General features: G+C 36.2%; 2 protein-coding genes across 3 annotated transcripts; one reads left to right on the plus strand and one right to left on the minus strand.

Moving 5' to 3' along the window:
* The first annotated feature begins 3,117 nt into the window (after window positions 1–3,117).
* LOC132313327 (pyruvate decarboxylase 1) lies at window positions 3,118–6,675 on the plus strand. Its single transcript, XM_059812043.1, has 6 exons — window positions 3,118–3,883; window positions 4,036–4,199; window positions 4,521–5,171; window positions 5,262–5,379; window positions 6,032–6,220; window positions 6,319–6,675. Exons 1-6 carry the CDS (start codon window positions 3,359–3,361, stop codon window positions 6,487–6,489), a joined length of 1,818 nt encoding a protein of 605 aa, XP_059668026.1. The 5' UTR covers window positions 3,118–3,358; the 3' UTR covers window positions 6,490–6,675.
* Window positions 6,676–9,482: 2,807 nt separating this feature from the next.
* LOC132313326 (transcription factor bHLH140) lies at window positions 9,483–15,731 on the minus strand. Of its 2 annotated transcripts, none has more exons than XM_059812041.1 (6): window positions 15,466–15,726; window positions 15,235–15,356; window positions 13,213–14,162; window positions 11,548–12,211; window positions 11,296–11,466; window positions 9,483–9,938 (listed from the first exon to the last, which is right to left on the minus strand). In XM_059812041.1, exons 1-6 carry the CDS (start codon window positions 15,500–15,502, stop codon window positions 9,603–9,605), a joined length of 2,280 nt encoding a protein of 759 aa, XP_059668024.1. In that variant the 5' UTR covers window positions 15,503–15,726; the 3' UTR covers window positions 9,483–9,602. The 2 variants fall into 2 exon arrangements, with proteins under 2 accessions (XP_059668024.1, XP_059668025.1); XM_059812042.1 differs by having other exon boundaries at window positions 9,770–9,938; window positions 11,289–11,466; window positions 15,466–15,731.
* Between the last annotated feature and the right edge of the window lie 7,365 nt (window positions 15,732–23,096).

The raw sequence follows: 23,096 nt of genomic DNA on the forward strand, positions 1-23,096 counted from the left end.
ATTTAATATGAGCCTGATTTATTTTTGAATTTTTAAATTCGAGTTTATAACTCAGATTGAGATTTCAGATTAAAAAATTAACAATGAAAATTTATTATGTTTTTAACTTAAAAATATATTAAAATTTACAATTTTTAAAAGACTTATAAATAAATTCTTAGAAAATTAATTATTTTAAAAAAAAAGGAAGTTAAAAAAAAAAAAGTCGACTATAAAATGAATATTATATATAATATACTTAAAATAAAAAATATATATATATAAATAGTATTAGAATTTGGGTTGGGCTTGGGTTAGACCCCTCAATTCAAATTCAAACCCTAATTATAAAAATAATTGTTTAAGTTTGTAAAAATCTAACTGAAATTCTATTAAATTTCGAGTTAGAATTGCTCAAATTATATCACTCTCAACACTTTTTTTTTTACGGGGTTTGTGTACTTCAAATGAACTGTTTATGCGAAATATCTCTGTGTATAATTTAACCGTGTTTGCAATTGATCCTATGTAAATGTGAAATTCAAAGTGATCGTCACATGTATTTTATGATCAAAAGTAAATTTCTTGAATCTCAAGAATGGGATATTTCTGCGATCTAAAATAATCCCTTGAAAAGCATAAGAATTGGGGATAAGAAAAGACACGTGTTATCGTTGTATAGCAAGTTCGTTTGGAAAATCGGATGGTGTGAACACATAGGGTGTAATATCCACAACGCACTCTCCTTGGTTTTCTACTTTCACTGGGTCTGATTTTATCCGCCAATCTCGCACCTTCAACCGAACAGACCACAAAATCTATCGTGGTCTACGGAACACCATATGTTTACTAACCGCGTCCAACCTGTCCCTGCCACTAATTATCGTCGCATTTGTCCACGCCACTTAATGATCATTACGTGTCAACGATCAACGGGCCTAGGTTGACCACACAGCTTGTGGGACCCACATGTCCGTGAATCTCGTGATGTGATCTACCAGGGATTCTTATACAGTTTTGTAAAACCAGTGGATTAGTGAAATGTAAATAATTTACCAGTGGTTTTCACTAAAAACGACGTCGATCGTTGCCGCGTAGTTTTCGGCAGTGGAAATGGAATCCATTTTCTGCGGAACTTGAAACAACATAAGTTTAAAAATCAGGTTACAGCCAAGTGAGACCTGAATAGGCCACTGGCCACGATTGACTTGTTTGGCATGTAGTATTCATTGTATTTTACTTTTTAAATAATAAGATCCATGTGTGTGACCATTGTCTCCTAGCATTTGACCTCCTGTTTTACCAGCCTGTGAATATTTTATGCTCTTTCGTTTTTTCCACTGTGTCCAAAGGCTGCTTATTCATCACTCAACGAATGTTTTATCTAGGGTAGGTCAGGAAAACATGTTATTCTTATTGTTAAAATAAATGATTCGATTTAGCCAATTATAAGAGTGGTAAAATAAAATATTGTGTCGGTCTATACATACACAGCTCGTATTTATATTATTTCTATTGATCATGCAAATATTCTCTTGATAATCGTATCAAAACTTGTGACATTGCCACCATTTGAAAGATTTTACGAGTAAATTACCACTAAATGATAAGAAAAATAACAAAATCAATATTAAAAATTAATAATAAAAAAGAAAATAACTTTATTTCAATTGAAATAGGGCGGAGCCAGAAATAATTGATTGGGGGCAAAGTGCTATATAAATAAAAATATTTAAAAAATAAAAATTTATAATATATATATATATATATATATATATATATATTTAAAAATATATAAATTTAAATATAGATTATTGTCAACATGTCTATCATTTTGAATCACTGTAACTGTTAAATTGAGAGGATAATCTTCATAACCTTGTAGCTCAATGATAGAAGTGCACAAATTTAGTGAGAGCACTCCCATATATATCATAGATTTTTTTACTATTTTTAATATAATCTAAAGAATGATAAACTTATAACCTAAAAAATTAGAATGAACTTCTTAAATAATTAACATGAAGAAACTATTACAAAAAGGCCAAAAGGAAAAATAATTTTTTTTCTGTCTTAAATTCATATAGATTATAGGTGTTATATACTCCTTCGGTCTTAATTTAGATGTCATTTTGGGGAGTAGGAATTTTTAAGAAAACATGTGAGACATACATTCTTTCCTTGAAAAGTTACTAATTTGTCCTTATATTCAAATTTGAAATTTTAAACTACAAGAACATATATGGAAAGATGTAAAATATATTATTTGAATAAGGAGAGTGGATAACTATTTTGGAACAGACCAACAAGAAAAATATGATAATTTTTTTTGGACTATAAAAATATTTGAATATTGTATTGATAAGTTGTTGTAAGGACTACCACTATAACCAAAAATAATTTTTCTTTCACTAGATTTGAACATTCTAAAGTAACAATAAAAGGGTGGTAGTGAATTTTTGAGGGATTACAAATTTACAAGTAAGTTTTTTAAACTCTATAGTAAAATTATTAAGAAACAAATTTCAAAACAAAATTGGTAGCCTCTTTGCTTCGTCCTATCTTGAAAGGGTATTTATGGTTGAACATCATTTTCAATTTTTCATGTGCGTATAAAATAATGTATGATATTATATATGTATAATCATATACGTATATAAAAATTGTGAACCATCCGATGCAAAGTTTTTGGATATTCATCATCCTTTGATGCTTCATGACACATACGTATTGAACCATCCAATATAAGGATCTTAATTGAACCATCCAATATAAGGATCTTAAATGTTGATCACTCTTTGCATGACCACATAAGATGCTTCATGGCACTTGCTACATATTGTGAACCGTCGGCTGCATCGCAGCACCTAGGTACTGCCCGCATCCAAACATACAAAAGTAAAATTGAAATTGCCTTTGATGTCTACTACCCTGCTAATGATTGGTCAACTATTTGGTCGTTGGTTTTTGGCCATTCCCTTTACCATCAAACGATACAATACAAATCATACACTTATACAGTACACATTACTTGCACGACATTTTCTAGACTCTTCGCTGGCTAATCTCCCAAAAATGTGCTAAATAGAGTGGTATATATACATTGTAACGTATATATATTCTTAAATATATGTATAATTGTATATATATAATCATATATAGAGGGACAGATCACGAATCCACCGCTTTCCATCATCGAGTCCCCAAAACAAAACCGCCCCTTGTTTCTTCTCCACTCTTCCCCCAAATCTTTATAAATTCCCACCATTTTCTTTCCTCTCTCCCCACTCACAGTCACAAAACAAAGTCCATTCAGTCTTAAATTCCCTCTCCCAACTTTCTCTCTCTACTTCTACCCCTTTGATTTCACTCATCGGCAATGGATACTAAGATCGGTGCATTGGACTCGTGCAAGCCAGCATGCAACGACATGGGCGTCCTACCGGACAACGGTGTCGTTTCCAGTATCCTGCACGCCTCCACCGCCGTCGTCGGGCCCACCGATGCTACACTGGGTCGCCACCTTGCGCGCCGACTTGTCCAGGTCGGCGTGACCGATGTCTTCTCCGTCCCCGGCGACTTCAACCTCACTCTCCTTGACCATCTCATCGCCGAGCCAGGTCTCAACCTCATCGGCTGTTGCAACGAGCTCAACGCCGGCTACGCTGCCGACGGATACGCCCGGTCTCGCGGCGTCGGCGCCTGCGTTGTCACCTTCACCGTCGGTGGCCTCAGCGTTCTCAACGCTATCGCCGGAGCTTACAGTGAGAATCTACCCCTCATTTGTATTGTCGGTGGACCCAATTCCAATGATTACGGTACCAACAGAATTCTTCACCACACTATCGGAGTGCCCGATTTTAGCCAAGAGCTTCGATGCTTCCAAACTGTTACTTGCTTCCAAGTTAGTATAATCACTTGTGTTTCTCTCTGTGTTTCTATATGTGTGTGTGTTTCTGGGTTGTAGTGAATGCTTAGGGATTTGTTGATTTTAGGCATATATGTATTTATTTGTTTTTGGGTTTTAGCGAATACTTAGCGATTTGTTTATTTTAGGCTGTTGTGAATAACTTGGAAGATGCACATGAACTGATCGATACTGCGATTTCCACTTCGTTGAAAGAAAGCAAGCCTGTTTATATCAGCATAAGCTGTAACTTGCCGGCGATTCCACATCCTACCTTTAGCCGTGAGCCAGTTCCATTCTCTCTCTCACCCAGGTAACCTTGATATTCTTGCAATTCTATATATATATATATATATATATATATATATATTCTATACTATTAAATACAACTCTTTGATTATGAATTATGGCTAGAGTTTCAATTTGTAGTAATTGTGATTTTTGCTATTCAGAATGAGTAATCAAATGAGTTGCCTATATAACTACAGTTATATTCAATTTATAGTTACCGTGATTTTTGTGATACTGAGTGGGTAATTCGATGGATTGCATATAGAATAGCTGTTATTTTGGTTTTAGATTATGAATGTGGGTAGTGATCCAAATTGTAGTGATTGTAAATTTTATGATACAGAGTGAGTAATCAGATCGGTTTGGAAGTAGCAGTGGAGGCAGCAGCAGAGTTCTTGAACAAGGCAGTGAAGCCAGTGATAGTGGGTGGGCCTAAACTGCGGGTTGCACAGGCATGCGAGGCCTTTGTTGAATTAGCTGATGCTTCAGGTTATGCGTTGGCGGCAATGCCATCAGCGAAAGGGTTAGTGCCGGAGCACCATCCCCATTTCATAGGGACTTACTGGGGGGCGGTGAGCACGGCCTTTTGTGCTGAAATTGTGGAGTCCGCTGATGCTTACTTGTTTGCTGGCCCCATATTTAATGACTACAGCTCTGTTGGATACTCCTTGCTTCTAAAAAAGGAGAAGGCAATCATAGTGCAGCCCGATCGTGTTACAGTCGGAAATGGGCCTTCATTTGGGTGTATTTTGATGAAGGATTTCTTGAGTGCACTCGCGAAGAGGCTGAAGAAGAACACTACTGCTTACGAAAATTATCACAGGATCTACGTTCCCGAGGGACATCCTCTGAAGTGTGAGCCTAAAGAACCCTTGAGGGTGAATGTTCTGTTCCAACATATACAGAACATGCTGTCTGGTGACACAGCTGTGATTGCCGAGACAGGGGATTCATGGTTCAACTGCCAGAAGCTGAAACTGCCACAGGGATGTGGGTAAGTGATGGAGAGTGTGTATAGTATTTGATAGTTAGTTTCCTGTTGCACATTATGATGTTCACAGGGATTGTGAAATTGCATATGCAGGTATGAATTTCAGATGCAATACGGGTCAATTGGTTGGTCAGTTGGTGCCACTCTTGGTTATGCTCAGGCTGCATCTAATAAGCGAGTGATTGCTTGCATTGGTGACGGTAGTTTCCAGGTATATATATACATGTTTCTTATTTAGCTGCAAAATCTCTAGTGTTCACAATTTAGCTTTGGAATCTTATGCTATCATAGGATTCTTCCTATTTAAATATGTGCTATAAGCTTTCTGATCATCTAAAACCCATCGAATGACTTATCCATACTTCTTGTATTCTTTAAGTACAGACCTTAAGCTTAGCAAGTCATATTTTGCCTTTTCCTTTCAAATTAATTTTTAATCCTTTCAAGTCCTCAAATTTTCTGGAATTTTCTCAAATTTGCTGTAACAATTCTCAATTTTTTGTTGATGGGTAGTGCTGTTTTTACTCCACACGTTGATTCCTATACTTTTGCCCCTTCATTTGTTCATAAATATCCTCTGCAACCATAATAACTCCCTTTGCTCGTTAATAAGTTGAATGGGCAACACAAATGGCAGTTCCACATTCTTAAATCTCCTATATATGTGTGTGTTCTTTTTGGTTAGGTAAGTACTCACACACATTTCACAAATTGTCCACTATCGGCTCGAACCCCTCACCTCCCCTTTTGAGGGAGGAGAGGTTATACCAGTGGGTGAATGCTAAATCACAAATTGCCCACCACTTTCTAAATTCCCTACATTTATGAATGCATTTATGCCCTAATTGGTGAATGCTTGGCAGGTGACCGCACAAGATGTGTCAACGATGCTGCGATGTGGACAGAAGACCATCATCTTCCTGATAAACAATGGTGGGTACACCATAGAAGTTGAGATCCATGATGGGCCTTACAACGTGATCAAAAACTGGAACTACACCGGGTTGGTTGATGCAATTCACAATGGTGAAGGCAAATGCTGGACAACTAAGGTGAGTCATGAAGCACATTGTGTTGGCTGTAATGCATAAAATCCAAATGGGACGATTGCTGATCGTGAAACCCACTTTTTGAATCTTAAACATTGCAGGTTCGTTATGAGGAGGAGCTCATTGAAGCAATTGAGACAGCAACAGGCGCGAAAAAAGATTGCTTTTGCTTCATAGAAGTGATTGTTCACAAGGATGATACAAGCAAAGAGCTGCTTGAATGGGGCTCCAGGGTCTCTGCTGCTAATAGCCGCCCACCTAACCCTCAGTAAATTATTTAGATTATGCGGAGAAACGGTTACTGATGAATAGAACACCACATTTTATGCTTCCTTCGTCAACATGCTTGTAGTTTTGTTTCCTTGAAGTCCTTTTGCGTGATTTTCGTTTTCTGCCCGAGTATTACTGGACCACGTGAATATTTTGTGTCTTTTAATATCTACTGATTTTTTGCTTCATTTTCTTTGGCTTTTGCACTGCGGAGTACTATTATTTTTTTCCCCTGCCTCTTAGTATTGATGGTTATACTTTACAAAATGCTTTTATCTTCCCAAATAAAAAAAAAAAAAATGGCGGATGGAGGAGGCTTTGGTATGTGAAGCGAGCCCTATTTCTCTAGTTGTCAGTTGTTTCTTTTGCCGTCTTAAAAAAAAAAAAAAGAAAAGAAAAAAGAATGGCGGATGGAAGCACATCCTCAATGGTCACACCTGTTGAGAGAATAATTCATGAGGACGACTGATTTGTGGTTGAGTTTCATAAATGCCCTAACAAATAGGTTTGAGAAATCTGCTTATTCCATTTCAAACATATCTAAAGGTAGACTTAAACACACGGCCTATTTATTTTTACATATGTTTGAAACGAGATCCTATAGCTTAAAACATATCTCAGGGGTGTAACATAGAGTAGCATTGCCAATCACTGTGTTTAGTAACTCTTTTGCTTTACTCTTTCCATCTAACATTCTCGTGGATGTGTTCGGAGAGCATAATTATCAGGCATAAAAGTGCAGCTCAAATTGTGTGAAGGAGAGGCATGAAAATGACGGCTATTTTAGCATAGTTTCTGAAGTTTGGGTAGGAGAGGGACCCTCCTTTGGTCTAATAATTTCAAAAGAGCTTTGCCAGCAACAGTCACACACCAAAAAATAAAATAGCTAGAATCAAATCACGGAAGCATGCTCACATGGGGCGTTTTTTTATTATTTTTTTTTTTTCTTAAATTCTCTTATTTTAAGAGACACAGAAAGAGAGGAAGTCACTGAGCCTGGAGATGATGAGGGGAAAAAAAAAAAAATGCTGGGTTTGGTGATGATTTGACAAAAATAAATAAATAAATAAATTATATTGGGCTGAGTTTGGTAATAATGAGGAAAATAAATATATATATATTCTATTAGACTGAATTTGGAGATGAGAAAAATAAAAATAAAAATTCTATGGACTGAGTTTGGTGATGATGCAAAAATATATATATATATATATATATATATATATATATATATGCAATAATCAGTTCAGGAAATCAATACTCCTTTTTCAAGTGTGTCTCTTAAAATAAGAGAATTAAAATATATATATATATAGCTTCATGTGCGCATGCTTATGTGGGCTTATTCTAATTAATCAAAATAGGCGATAGCGACTGTGGGCTGATTCTAGTTAATCAAAATAGGCGATAGACTGGTAGCTAGCAAAGCTCATCCCAAAAAAGATTAACAGTGAAGGTTTTCTCCATCCACTCGACACAGATTTCTTTGAGCAATTACATGAGACCGAAAGGTCCATGTAAATGAAATGATGATACATAGACCTTATGGCAAAAAATAGATACCACCATAAAATTTGCTTCCGCATACAAATTTGATAGTTATCTTTCAAAGTTGCAAAAGGTAAACATCCGGGAATTTTTTTTTTTTGGAGTGTCTCCTATCTTCTTTCAGCACATGGCGTATACACTGAACATAAATAAACTTGGCATGCTGTAACTAGGAAAGTATATTCTACATCCTGTTCTCTAGTTGTCGGTTGTTTATTTTGCTGTCTTAAAAAAATAAAAGAAAAAAGAATGGCTGAGGGAAGCACATCCTCAATAATCACGCCTGTTGACACAATAATTCATGAGGATGACTGATTTGTGGTTGAGTTTAATAAATGCCCTAACAAATAGGTTTGAAAAATCTGGTTATTCCATTTCGAACATATCTGAAGGTACACCGACTTAAACACACAGACTTATAAATATTTTCACATATGTTTGAAATTAGGTCCTATATAGCTTAAAACATATCTAAGAACTTTTCGCTAGAGTAGTTTATTTTTACATAAATGTTTGAAATGAGATCCTATAGCTTAAATCATATCCAGGGGGTGTAACTTAGAGTAGCATCGCTGATTACTCTCTATCACTAGTCCCTCTTACTTTCCATCTAACATTCCGGTGGATGTGTGGGAGAGAGAGCATAAATATCAGTCATGAAAAAGAAGCTCGCTCAAATTGTGTGAAGGAGAGTCATGAAAATGACAGTTACTTTAACCTAGTTTCTGAAGTTTGTGTAGGAGAGGGACCCTCCTTTGGTTCTCTCTCCATCCACTCGAAACAGATTTCTTTGAGCACATGTCCGTGTATATGAAATGATAATGCATGTTGACCTTATGGCAAACATTGGATGTTACCTTTGAAAGTTGCAAATTCAAAGGTAACATCCACCTGAGAAATTAACTTGACATGTTGTAACTAGGAAAGTATATTCTACATTAACTTTCAAAAAAAAAAAAAAAAAAAAAGTATATTCTACATTCTAGTTCCTGAGTCAACAAAAACAACAAAAATTATTAGATAATATGTAGTATGTTTTTTTTTTAAAAGTAAGAGCCTGATACCGCTAGACCACTAGATCACTGACTTGTTGATAATTATTGGATAATATCCTACCAATAGAAAGCAATTATTTTTTATAATCAAGGAAAATGCGCTTATTTACACATCGCTCCTCACAAGCAAAACCCATCATCATTGTAAGTCCAGGAAAAAAAAAAACTTAATTCACCTTTCAAATTGAAGATTCACGGTAAAAGCCACAAGTCATTTAATATGCATATCACTTCCCACTTGAGATACTTAATAGTAATCCAATCCCTTGGATTCCATTGTCCACATGGGAATCACTTCCAGAAAGAAATATTGCAATTTGGAAAAAAGTTTTACTTAATAGATATGCATCAAAACATGTCCACCTAATTCATTCTTTAGCACAAACTCATGATTCATGATCAAGGGCAGAAACTGTATTACATGATTGATAACATACAAGGGTTCACTAACAATGAGCATGACTCAAAATTATATACAGCAGCACAAAATCTTGAAGATAAGCTGTAAATACCTACAGATCAGTGCCATCTTTACTTGCTGCATGCACCAGACGACCATTTTGAAGTAGAAAAGCAGGGAAGGGAGCCTGGCAGTTGCTAATATGTGATTTGAGACGTGGTATGTTAGGGTGTGCACTTCTGCATCGGTGGCAACGCAACTCCATTGACAATAGGCTATCATCATCTTTTAGAGTCACTTTGCCACGTTTACTGATTTCTTCAATTACATCCACTGAATCACGGAAGAAGGCAGAATTGAACGAGTTCCAGTGCTTCTTATTCTTCAGATGTTTTGAATTGAAGTCCTGACTAATAACATGAAGGTGCAGTTGCCGCATTGAAGGGACCTGTAAGAAGTAACACAATTCCACAAGCTTAAGAGGAAAGCAATCTTATAACCTTGCTTTGAGATGGTAATAAAATTTCCATACTAGAAATTTCTGAAGTATTGGGGTCTAGCAGTAATGCAACCACTCTCTTGTTTGAGCTTAAGACAGTTTATGTAAAAGGATTAAGATTTGTAGGGCTCATTACATGATTCGTTTCATAGACAAAGACACAGAGACTTAGAAATGAGTGTGTTAGAGCTAAAGATGGTACTAAGGGCTAAATGATAAGAGTTAGCTGACCAGGTTTCATTTTGTGAAACTAAGGTTCAGACTAAGATATGGATCAAATCAGTGATAACAGGAACAGGATGAATAGAACATCAACTTTGAATTCACTTGACAAGGTATGAATAACCTTTGAATTGAATTAGGGGCTCCACAACAGTGTAATAGTAAGGACAATTTCTGTGGGAAAAGCCCCAGCTACCGCTGAGATCAGCTGACAAAATTTGGTTTTGGTCAACAGCCAAAAGCTGGACTCAGTAAACAGTGATATGTTTACAGTTGGTACCATAGAGAAGAAGTCCCAGAAGAACATGGATTAAGTTTGTACGAAAAGACTTGATAGCCTTTAATGTAATATTATGTCCTCAACTCAACATACTGTATTGGTAAAACTGGATCTTTGTATATTTGGGACGATAAGCCTCTGTCAAGGTAACATTCTAAATTGTTCTTGTTTGTTTTCAGGAACCGTGAAATTTACAATGAAGTGCAATTCAAAAAAATTAATAACGATTGGATCATTTAAAAAAATGTATAGGAAGATCAAACATGATGCTTGATGTTTATGGTGGTGTTTTTTCTTCTCTATTTATCTATGGTTCTCCTTCCTGCACTGCATTATTTTTTCTTTTTCTGGTTTCCCATGCAAATTGCCATTGTATGCAAGTCAATGTTATTATAGATAATTATATAGATTTGGAGAAATCTGTAGGAATGGGTATTTTTGGTGATTCTGTAATTTTCTATCAAGTGGTTGGGAAGCCTATATGAAGTGTGGAGTGACATTGCTCCCACCAAGCTCCTCATTTATAACTAGCCATTTCTAAGAGTTATAATACAACACCAAGTAGGGAGGCATGAGAACGGATTTCTAAAATTTATTGATTTGGAATGGTGAGTGTACCTCCTCTTTTTTTTTTTTCTTTTTTTTTTTTTTTTCGGAATGTTAATGCTAAGAGAAATACTGCTAGGGTAGCAGTGGTTTCTAGTAACTTGGATCTTAAACGATCGATCAGAGCAATATATAAATATTAAATTAAAAAATAAAGAAATAACATTAACAAATAATTTGAGCATAGGTACCACATACTGAGTGGTATCCAAAGCGGAAGACCAATGATTCATCCTCACAGAAGAACTTCTCAGCCCACTTCAAGCCAACAGCATGCATTGTCCTCAATAACTGAAGGTCTTCTTTACATACATTTGCGAGACTATCAAGACCTTCAGATCGTGCCAAAACCAGAAGGTGCCTTTGTGCCTACAAAGTGTATTGGGATTTAGTTTCCCTTAAGTTCAAAATTTAAGATGTAAGACACATAGGTAGAGGGGGGTTTATTACCTTTGGATAAAGGTCATTCAGTACAACAACATCCTCAGAATCCTCTATCACATCATTCTTATGCCTCTGAGGATGCATGGCAACGTGGTAAAGAGACTGAGCCCAAGAACCCCAGGCCTTGGATGTGTTCCCATTAATCTTATCCTCGCATGGGTTATTCTTTTCATCTTTAGAATCAGTAGCAAGTTCATCCTGAGATCCCTTGTACTTTTTGTTCCTTCTAGATTCGGAGAAATCCTCTCTCTTCATCTTTTGATCAGTGTTTGGATATTGATTCACAGGATTTATCTCAAAATTATCTTGTGATTCTAAAAGCCTTGAACCAAGTTTCTCAGTGCTTTTCTTGGATAACTTTTCTTGGCTCCTCACTATAGATGCAAAACCTTCAAACAAAGATGAGTAAGCCTCGCGAAGAACTTTGCAACCCTTAATGTAGTCATTGCTGAGGCAATTTGGTCTTTGTGGGTTCATGTTTGGTCCAAGAACATGTATGACATGGGTTACCCCTTCCCGACTAAATAAGGGAGAGGTTGAAGGAAGAGGGACAACCACAGCTTTTCCTGGGATAAGAGATTGAGCTTGTTCCTTGGTTGCAATCTCTAGTGCTGGACCTGCAGCACTGAATACAGCAGCATTCACACCTCCCCCTCCAGGTTTTAGTCGCCTGCACAAAGTTATCTTCAGTTAATATTCCTGACTTGTACATATAAATACAAATTTATGCAGTCTAATATTTCACTCCAGCAGTGACAGTACAACAAAGCAGATAGTTTCCATTCTCAAGTGTTCCTTAAGTGGGTCAATATGTAGCCAGGATTGTACATATTCCATATTGAGTAAATTAATTTGACATTCATCCAACAAGATAAATATTCCGGAAAAATTATAAACCTCCGCTACAGTACAATCAGAAAAAGGAATTAACTAACCAGAAGGTTTTTAATGTTTTCAACATTGATAGACTGACATATTCTAAGGTAAAATCGTCCTCTGGACAAAAAAATTTGCATAGCATTATAACTCTAGTTCAACCAAAGGGGATAGCCTAATGGCAAAGACTTTGACCTCACTACCTGGAGGACGGAAGTTTGAATCCTTTGGGGCTACCCCCATGCGGTGCATGTGGGACGGGGAATTGCATATGCCCGGTGGTGGATTATGGGGTGCTCTAAGAGGCTCTAAACCACCACCGTCGACCAAAAAAAAAAAATGCTCGAGTTCAGTATCAACCAAATAATATCTAAGGAGTAAAACTCATAATTTTCACATTTATATCACTAAAAAAATATTGATTTTCACATTATATCGTACAAACTTCTAAGATTAAACACAGATACGAAGAGTCTTATATGGGTTCAGAAACCAGCAGGATCAAATAGCCTATATACAGCTTTCACGAAGGCCATCCTGCTTAAACATCATAAGACAATTGCAAGTTCGAGCCTTTAAGATATGATGCTTATAATGATCACTACTGATTGACTGAATGTGATCCCAAAATTTTAATGTAATTCCAAAGAAGAAGAAGAAGATGGAATTGTCGGTTACTTGAATTTAATCAATAACATTTCTTCTTGAGTCAGGAGTTGAGAGTTTCTTACTTTTATCACACAGATAAACACTTCACGAAGGATTTTAATATACAAGTATCCTATGGAAGCTTACCAGTTAGCAGCATTAGCTATTACATTGCACCGCAAACCTCCTTCTGAATATAGTCGAGTTATATCTCCCACAAAAGTGAGGAACTTACTGGAGTCAATATTTTTTGGCACAGCTTTGGCCCTAACCAAAGACAATATCTTTGATCCATGAGACAAGTCTACCAAAACAAGTCTAACATTTCCAAATCTATTCACAAATTCCTCAACTTTCTCAACAATAATATCGGATGCCTTCTCAAGGTTGAATTGGAAATCTGCAGTTGAAATAGATGGAAATGCCAAAGTGGGAACATTGTCCAAAGAAGCACTACCAACAACAGATGCCACTGCTCGGTCTTCACAATCCATTACATCCTTACCAGCATTAACTGATGAGGAAGAATCAATTTCCAGTCCTCTATTGCAGGGATCCTTGTCAATTTGATCACCAGTAGAATTCTGAGAGATATTTGCACCAGATCCTGCATAAACAGGGGCATCCACTTTCTTTAGGAACTTCATTATGCCAAGTTGAATTTTGGCGTTTTGGTTCTTCTGGCCAAAAGAGCCAGATGGAAGGGTATCCAATGGACCAAGTGCACTGTATGTACTGATGGCAACTTGAACATCACTTACATTCTGGCAAAATGTGATCCTAGAGAATCCTTCACTCAGCTTAGGCAATTCCTTCTTTTGGAGCATTCGGTTCACAACTGCTGCAGCTTTTCCGCCTTGCAAGTTTCCTTCATGACCTGTCCGCTTTACAGACCGAGAAATACAGAGCTTGGCTGGAAGATCAAGCACAACAGCGTGCACATCTACGAGCGGTCCACCAAGCTTCACAAAGTCTACACGCTGTTCTTGGTCTAGATTGCATCTGTCTATAAATACACTTTTTCCATCTTTCAATGCACTGGCTGCACTCATCAGGCACTGAGTCTTTGTTCCAGATTTACCATTTCCAATAGTGTCCTGAAAGAGGAGCAAAGAGATTCAACCGACCAAAAAATAATATGGGGAGTACACTATATTCACAAGTACCAAATGCAACTGTTTGGTCTTTGAATTTTTCTCTGGACTGTATGTCATACTTTATAAAATGATTACCAAGACTTATCTTACTTACACAAGCTAGAAGTATTTGAACACAGATAAGAAAAGCCCATCAAAGAAATACCATAAAGCACTAAAATCAGTGCAACTTCATTCAAAGTCTACAAAATCAAGTCATGGAGATCTGACATTACAACTTTATTTGTGTCCGGACCTTTCAATACCAAGGTTACAATCAAAATATGTTACATAACTCAATTCAGCAGAGGTTTTTTTTTCCCCTAATTATTGGGGTCAAACATTATCAATTCAAGCACTTGTTGGGTGACACATAAACATTATAACCACCCCAACATTATAGCCACTGCCCATGCAGCCCACTGGCACAGATATGCAATTGATAATCCCAACATCAAGAAAATAAGCCGCTACTGATCAACATGAGGGGAAGCCTAGCAAAATAGCTATCTAACACTTGGCCGAGGAATGTCAAGGTACAAAGGTCTAATAAGAAGCACCAAAATCTTTTAGAGAAATGCTACTCAAACCAATTAAATAAAACTGAAGAAAAAATTCCGATAATAGCCAATTTGTTTCAGTTCAGTCATTCGGCATAGTTTTTCATCAAAAACTAATCTCCAGACTTTATTCAACATCTTGGAGGTTACCCTTTAAAAACAAAAGGAAACAAAAAGGGAAATTCATGTGTCTATTATGAAAGTATCAATATTGCCCAAAATCTTATGCATTCACCACAAATTCATTATGGAAGTATCCATAATGCCCAAAACCTTACGCATTCACAATAAATCCATTGATTTTCATTTTCAATTAAACATTTTATCGAATAGGTGGTGTTCACATATAAAAAGAAATCATACACAGAGATAAAGAGACAAACGCAGTCCTACAAAAAGTGACATACCGATACATATATACATAAATGTGTATGCGTGCGTGAATATGTACGTAAACAAAGAGAGAGCCCAACCTGGCAGACACGAACCCAGGGTCGGGTAGCAACTCGCATGACATGGTCACAGAATGTGGATTTGCCACTACCAGGTGCACCCACTAATATCACCACGATGTCCTTTCTCTGCTTCTCTTGGCCTATATCAATACACACAGATAAACAAGAAAAAAAAGAGGTATTGGCTTCAATCAGTAAAATTGATCACTATTTGAAACCCTTAGATGATGATGCTAAACAATAGCTTGCCTTCAGAAGCGGCTTCACGATCGACCTCCATTTTCATATGCTCTGAGGAGGAGATTCAGTCATTTCTCTGCAAGCTGCGACCCAAATAAACTTTTTGGTTTTTGTTTGGTTGGGAGGAAAGGGGAAAAGAATGATGGAGGGAAAGGAAAGAGAGATTAGTTTGACAGGAATTTGGAAAGATGAGAAAAGGAAAATGGGAGGAAAGAAATTGGTTCAATTATTTAAAAGGGTAACTCACACACCTGATGTTTGGTATAAAGATGGGCAGATGCAATTTAGAGATGGGTGTGATCTAATTATTCTTTAGTATAAAAACTTGAATAACAACACTCTCAACTACTATAAGAGTATGTAATTACCCTTTCATTTTTAAATTGACACATTTAAATCATTAAAGTACAATATTAACCTTTATAAGTTATTTCATTTAACCAAAATGACCTTTAGTCCACAAAAAAAAAAAAAAAAAAAAAAAAAAAAAAAAAAAAAACCTCCATCATTGTGGCCGCCCAACACCATATGACAAGAATTTTTAATTGGGATTTAACAAATTTCTAAGACAAAATTCCGACTTTCCATCTCAAAAAGTAAGAACTATAATTTTTAAATATATATTTTATTATTATTATGTAGTATTGTATTAAATATTAAAAGACCATTTTTAATATTCAAATATTAAATATCACCTTTAAGTAATCACACACAAAGCTAATCTTTTTTATTTTTTAGTGTTTACTAAAACATTACTTACACAACATGTTACATTTTTCTTCTACAAAAATAAAGAAAAAATAAAAAGAAAGTATGTCACAATAAAATCATATTTGCTTTTTCATTCTTGAGGGCCATTTTGGTCAATTAATAAGAGGTTATAAAGGTAATTTAATAATTCATATGGGTTAATTCAGAAGTCAAAGGGTAAGTACGTATATTTTATCATGGTTGGGTGTCTTTATTCATTTTACCATATCTGGGGAGTATCATTGTTTAAAAAGTGCTTAAGTTATAAATGACTGTTTTTAATAGAGTTGCACATAGTCCGGTTTGGACCGGATTGGAAATATTTTGGGACCAAACTATTTATAACGGTTCTACTATTTTTGAAACCAGACCGAACTATAATGTCAAAGGAACCAAACCAAACCAAACCGCGAAAAACCGGTTCGGTTTGGTTCGGTTTGTCGGTTTCAATTGATTTCTTTTTTATTTTATTTTAATTTAGAGGGGGCAAAGTGAAAAAAAAAAAAAAAAAAAAAAAAAAAAAAAAAAAAAATCAACTAACAAAAAAATAAGAATTTTAAGATTAAAAAAAGGAAATAAAATTGAGATATATTTGAAAGGAAAGAAAATTGAGATATATTTAAAAGGAAAGGAAATTGAGATATATTTGAAAAAGTAAATTTGACTTTTTAAAAAAGAAATTTAAAGAATTTAAAAAACAAAATAAAGAAAGGGATACTTGAGAATTTTACTTCATTTAGGTTTAGGATATGATATACATTATATATATATATATATATATATATATATATATATATATATATATTATATAATATAGTAACAGTTCGGTCTGGGCTGGTCCAGTCCAGCACGACCCTAAATCAGGACCGAACCGAAAAATTACAGTTCCATAATTTTGGGTCCAGGACCAAACCAAACTGCTATACAACTAGCTCAAATTGCCCAATTTAGTACGGTCCGGTCCAGTTTTTCGGTTTACTGGATTTTTTGAACACCCCTAGTTTTTAACCCAAACGTGGAGGAGGGTGTTAGTGCAATTTACCCTATTTAAAAATAATTTAGGAAAAACAAATCTAAAAAGGGAAAACATTTTATACTAATTACAAAATACAACTCCTATAGGAACTTAAAATTTGATAGGGTGGAGGGTGTTAGTGCAATTTACCCTATTTAAAAATAATTTAGGAAAAACAAATCTAAAAAGGGAAAAGAATTTTATACTAATTACAAAATACAACTCCTATAGGAACTTAAAATCAGATAGGGAGGCACCTTCTTAAACTATACATTAATTCCTAATTTTAATAGAGTTGTGATTTAATTTTCATTTTCGGTACAAAATGTGTATATGTATCTTTCAATATACCAATCGAGGATAGTAATTTAGTTAGTATATAGTTAGGGATGGCAAAATACTGTGTCTCGTCTCCTACTTATTTAATCCCGTTTAAAATGATTAGTTATGGGGGTGGTTAAATGTTTAAAATAGTTATGGGGTGATTAAATGATTTTGGACGCATTGATGGAGGATATAATTAAAAATCTGAGAAATTATTAGGTGGTCCGATACTTACTAGCAAATTCATGGTCCCAACCATTAATATATTGTCACAGTAAGATTTTTTGTCACCCATCTGTAACGACCCGAATCCGCAGGTCCGAACTGCTAACTGGGTCCTTACCCGAACCCATGGTTACCTAAATAAATGCCGTCAAGTTTAATGTCAATAGACCACCCTCACATCACGATTATACTTCATAAGGACTCTCAACAATGATTCCAAAGCTCAAACTCAAATATAACTGAAGAAGGAACAAAGCTCACAAAACATCAGCATTTCGGTTGGCCGATATGGAACTTCGGCTTGCCAAAATGGCCCCCTATACCGGTTGACCAAAATGGCCATTCCGGTCAGCTGGTTGTGACTCCAACAGTGATTGAGCCTACTGGAATGATCGGTCGATCAAAGTGCCTGTTTCGGTCAGCCGAAATGGCCTTGCGAACTGTGAACTTGCTACTGGTTTGCTACAACTTGAAAACATGCAAAAGACTTGCTATGGAACCTTAAAATTGAGTAAACCTTGTCCCAATACATGTATAAATATTGAATGTAACACCACGACATCTATTTGAACATGATAATCATTTACATATAAAAGGCTTCCTCCATTTACAACATTTTATGTGATCCATCACATGATTCAATATCTAAGAACAAAATAATTACGTTAACATGAGGTTACGATCCATGAAGCCAAACTAAAATTTACAGGAGTCTATGATTTACAACTCATACAAGTTACATATAGGTTTTACAGAAGAACTAGGCTCCATATACAAGATACAACAAAAAAAAAAAAAAAAACAAAAGCCTTAATCCAATTTAGAGTTGTGGTGGGTTGTCGTCCGCCACTTCCTTTCCCGAACCTGAAAATGTTAAATAATGGGGTGAGCCAAAAGCTCAATAGGAAGTGTTTAATACACACCTCTTATAACCCCGTGAATCCACATATAAAATAGGAAACAAGAGAATAGGATCAAACTATGCTGGGGGTGCAATCCATAACCATAACGTCAAATATATATACACAATTGTCATCCAAATCACAAATACACCACATATGTAAATGAAGTGCAATGTCTTGCCAATGTGGCTCCCCATTTCCGAAACATTTCCGTTTCAACTTCTAAACCATTAGTGTAATCCGACCCAAGACACCTCCAAGGCGTCACGAAAGGAGGATTGCCTAACTATCCACGACCACAAGGCACCTCCAAGGCGTCGCATCCGACCTAGTTAACTCAACCACACTACCTTCTAGATTACACTAACATCGCAAAAACACTAGGCGCCTCCTAGGCGTCTGATTTTCGCAAACACTTTAAAAAACTTTTTCCAAAAACAATTTCACTTGTTTTAAAACACTTTCCCCCCTTTTCCTTCCCAATGAATGCATGAGTGCTTCATGCTTCTAATCATTAATGTAACCATAACATTCTCATACATGTTACTCAAGATAAATTGCTAAAATATACAACTCATGCTTTCAATCATCATTGATTCAACATAGTAAGCACATAAAACAAGAATTTAATCCCATGTAAGCATGCTTATTCACAACACATCAACTATCACATATTTGAACATTCCATGTACGTCATTTACATCATTTTAAAGGTAATTAACATAAAATGAGCATGCTTGACACAAATAAAGGAGATTCAACTCACAAAAGTATAAGAAAACATGTATTAAAGACCCCTACCTCAATGGAGATGAAAACCCCCAAAATTCCCAATTTCAAGCCCTAATTTTGAAATCCAAGTTGGCCAAAATGGTGCTTAGCTCCTATCAAATCGACGATCTCGACGAGCTTTAGAAATTTGCCAAAGGAAGTACTATCAATTTTCTCAAAGGTTGAACTTCAATCAAGCTTTGAAAGCTTGAAGAAAATAAAATAAAAGAGAAAAATATAGAGGAGAGAGGGACTGCCGGGGAGAGAGAGAGATAGAGAGAGAAAATTGAGACCAAAAATGGGTCTCTTGGCCATTAAAAATCTAGTGGTAGGTCCCACCACTAAAAACCCACTTTTGACTTTTCTTTTCTTTTCTTTTCTTTTTCCACCACACATACATATATGCCTATAAACTATACAATTATCACATAAACACACACTAAAGAAAAATGAATGATATACAAATGGACCCAACCAAAACTCCCGTACGCAATAATTCCGGTAGCGAGTCCCACACGGGACCTTCCGGCCTGAAAAACGAAAAATGTCGAAATGGCAACTGTTGCATTTCTAAGAGTCCTAAACTCAGAGAAACGCCCCAACCAACTCTCGGACACACTCGGCACACCCTACGGTGTCTGGTACGCAAAACAAAAAAAGACAAAAATGCCCTTGTAAAACCAGAAAATTCCAGAGAATGGAAAATGATAAAAATCAGAAACATTGCCCCACCTTTATATATAAACACAGACTCTACTTTCCCAATCCCTCTCCCTGATGGAATTTAGGCATGGCTGGCAAGTTCAAGTGAAAATTCCGGTGATTGTTCTCTCAGACGATGCCGTGTTTGTCGCTGGCTCTAGCATTTTCATTGAGTTCCTTTTTTGCCTTCATAGTGACGTCATTTATGGCCGTCGAGGGCTTTCCCAGTAAGGAACGTCTTATGGTAGATATAATACTCTTGGTCCGACCACTTGGGTTTAGAATGGTGGTGGAAGTGGTCATTGCGGTGGTGGTGGGGGAGGGATTGAAGAAGGCAGCGGTGGCGGCGAGATTCCGGTGATTGGCTTTGTGGTCGTTGAGTGCTTGGTAAGATAAAAAGGCTTTTATCACATATACTGCACTTGTAAGTGTTAGAGTGCAAGTTTATCCCTTTACCAACCACCTAGGTTTCTTGCACACTACACATTACCATGAATGATTACACATACCATATTACCATTTATAGGTTACTTGTTCACCACTCGCATACTCACAACCTTCATATAATGTAATACAATATAGGACCCTATTATACTGGTTACATATAATGTATTAGAATTGCTTATTGTGTTATGAAAGTATTTTCATTTGCATGGCATCATAGTGGTTATGGGCTTGTGAGTATGGGAATTTAAAGTGTGGATGAAATGGTATGGATGTGGAATGTGGACATGTGAGTTATGAGGTCGGTGTGGTTGCATTGGGGCACATCATGCATTGCAAGTGTATGTGGATAGTGGTGATAATTACTTGAAAGTGAATATGCAGTGTAAGAATTCCTCGCATGATCCCTGACTCCTTTTTCCTATTCTTTGTTTGGAAAGCATGTAATTGATTACTTTGCTTGAGGAGACGCCACTTAGGCATTCTTTACTGGGTCTTGTGCTCACCCCTTCCTTATAATTTTTCAGGGTTTTGAAGTGGCAAGGAGGATGAGACAACTTCCCATGCTTAGACTTAGTTAGCAAGCTTATGATTTGAAGTTCATGTATCTATAGTCAATGTAATTGAAATTATTTTGATGTATAATGTTGTAAGTTAATCTCATTATGATGTACGAACGTTATCTTATCAATATAAGTATGTTCATGGATGTGGTTGGAACAGGTTTAGATCAGCTTTTAAGACTTCCACCTAAACTATTGCACATTTTCTCATTTTCAGCAATTCCAGTAGCTGAAACCTATTTTGCAGAGCCATTTCGGCGGGCCAAAATGCTTGTTTCGGCCGATCGGTTCTTCCAGTTGCCTCAGGGATCATAACCGGTCGACCGGTTGGCCACTTCGGTCGACCCAACCATGTTGCTTTGTTTCATTTTGTTCCTTCCCCAGCATAATTCACATTGAGTCTTGGGAATTCGCATTGAGCCCTTGTGAAGCATATATATGACCTAAGAATGATGCTTTCAACACTAAACATGACGGGATTAACTTAAGTGACCTCGGGTCCATGTAAGGACCCGGTTAACGGTTTGGACCCACAGGTTTGGGTCGTTACAGCATACAAGTATACAAATCCAAGTATACTAAGCATTTTTGATATATAAGGCATACAAGTATACAAATCCAAGTATACAAAGCAATAAATAAAGTATCATGCACCCAAGTACAAGTTAAAAGTAATGTACAATTATAACTAAGAATTAAATGTGAAATCAACCGATGACGGAAAGACAAAGGACATAAGGTCTCAATGTCACGACCCTGAAATTTCCAACAAAATCCTCCATTTATTCAAATACAAATACGTCAAAATACATCCAGGATCACAAAAAAATACCCTCTTTTATACAAAGTCAATTTCTTCAAATACACAAAAAAATTCTCCAAATAAATAAAATATAACTTGTAACGCCAACTCTTCATCCTAAGCCCGTCTCTAGCAATCCCCGTTCATCTTCAGTACCTAAAACTGAAGGGTGGTGAGACAAAAGTCCGAGTAGGAAAAACCATAACAAGAATTTCATGGAGGTTTAATAAAACATTTCACAACATAAACATACACAGGTGAGTATAAACAGAATAAATATGCATTTAATCAAAACATTTCATAAAACATTTAATCAAAACCTCCCCATGCCATTCAAGGTATAAAGAACCCTACACTGAAAAAGATTAATTCCTTACTGAATCATCAAATCTTCAAGCTTCCGCTGCGCCCTCTGCAACTCTCGACTCACTCATTGTCTGCTCAAACTCTCTGTGTCTCCACTCTATTTTTCTCGGTTCACTCTCTCTGTCTTTCAAATGACTTAGGCACACAACACACATTAAATAAGCAAATTGCACCGACCCAATTCCACCATCAGCTCAAAACCTACGTGCACAATTCAAGCCCAAGTAATCTTTGCCCAAAAAGTCAACTATCACTTACTACTCCATCAGACACCCACGTGAACAGCTAACCCAATGTATTTTTGACCACAAACCTCGTGGGCCCGCACAAAATCTTTTCCATCTCCTTTTTATTTTCCCCCGTTTCCTGCTGACCTGCTCCTCTATCATTACAACACAATATCAATGTATATATGTATATATCATATATGTTAGATATAAAGGCAAATCAATTCAAGCCAATGGGACCCGCCACTAATACATCATCACCATTTCCAATTTTCCTCTCTTTTTCTTCGGCCAACCACCCATTTCAGCTGCTCCCTTCTTATCTCATCAAATGACAAACATACTATATATATAAATGAAACAAAAACAAAAACCCACTAATAAACAAGTGGAACCCGCAAAAGCCAACTTTTCAATCTTCCTCTCCTATTTCGCTGGTTGCCTTCTCTTCACAAACTGACATAAGATATATATACATATAATGTGTATACAATATATTAAAACCAACATCATCCAATTATATTTCATATATATATAAATATATATAAA

The sequence above is a fragment of the Cornus florida genome, unplaced genomic scaffold (genome assembly GCF_030987335.1).
Source record: "Cornus florida cultivar Cherokee Brave unplaced genomic scaffold, ASM3098733v1 CherokeeBrave_3.0.0_Hap2_Chr06, whole genome shotgun sequence".
Classification (NCBI taxonomy): domain Eukaryota; kingdom Viridiplantae; phylum Streptophyta; class Magnoliopsida; order Cornales; family Cornaceae; genus Cornus; species Cornus florida.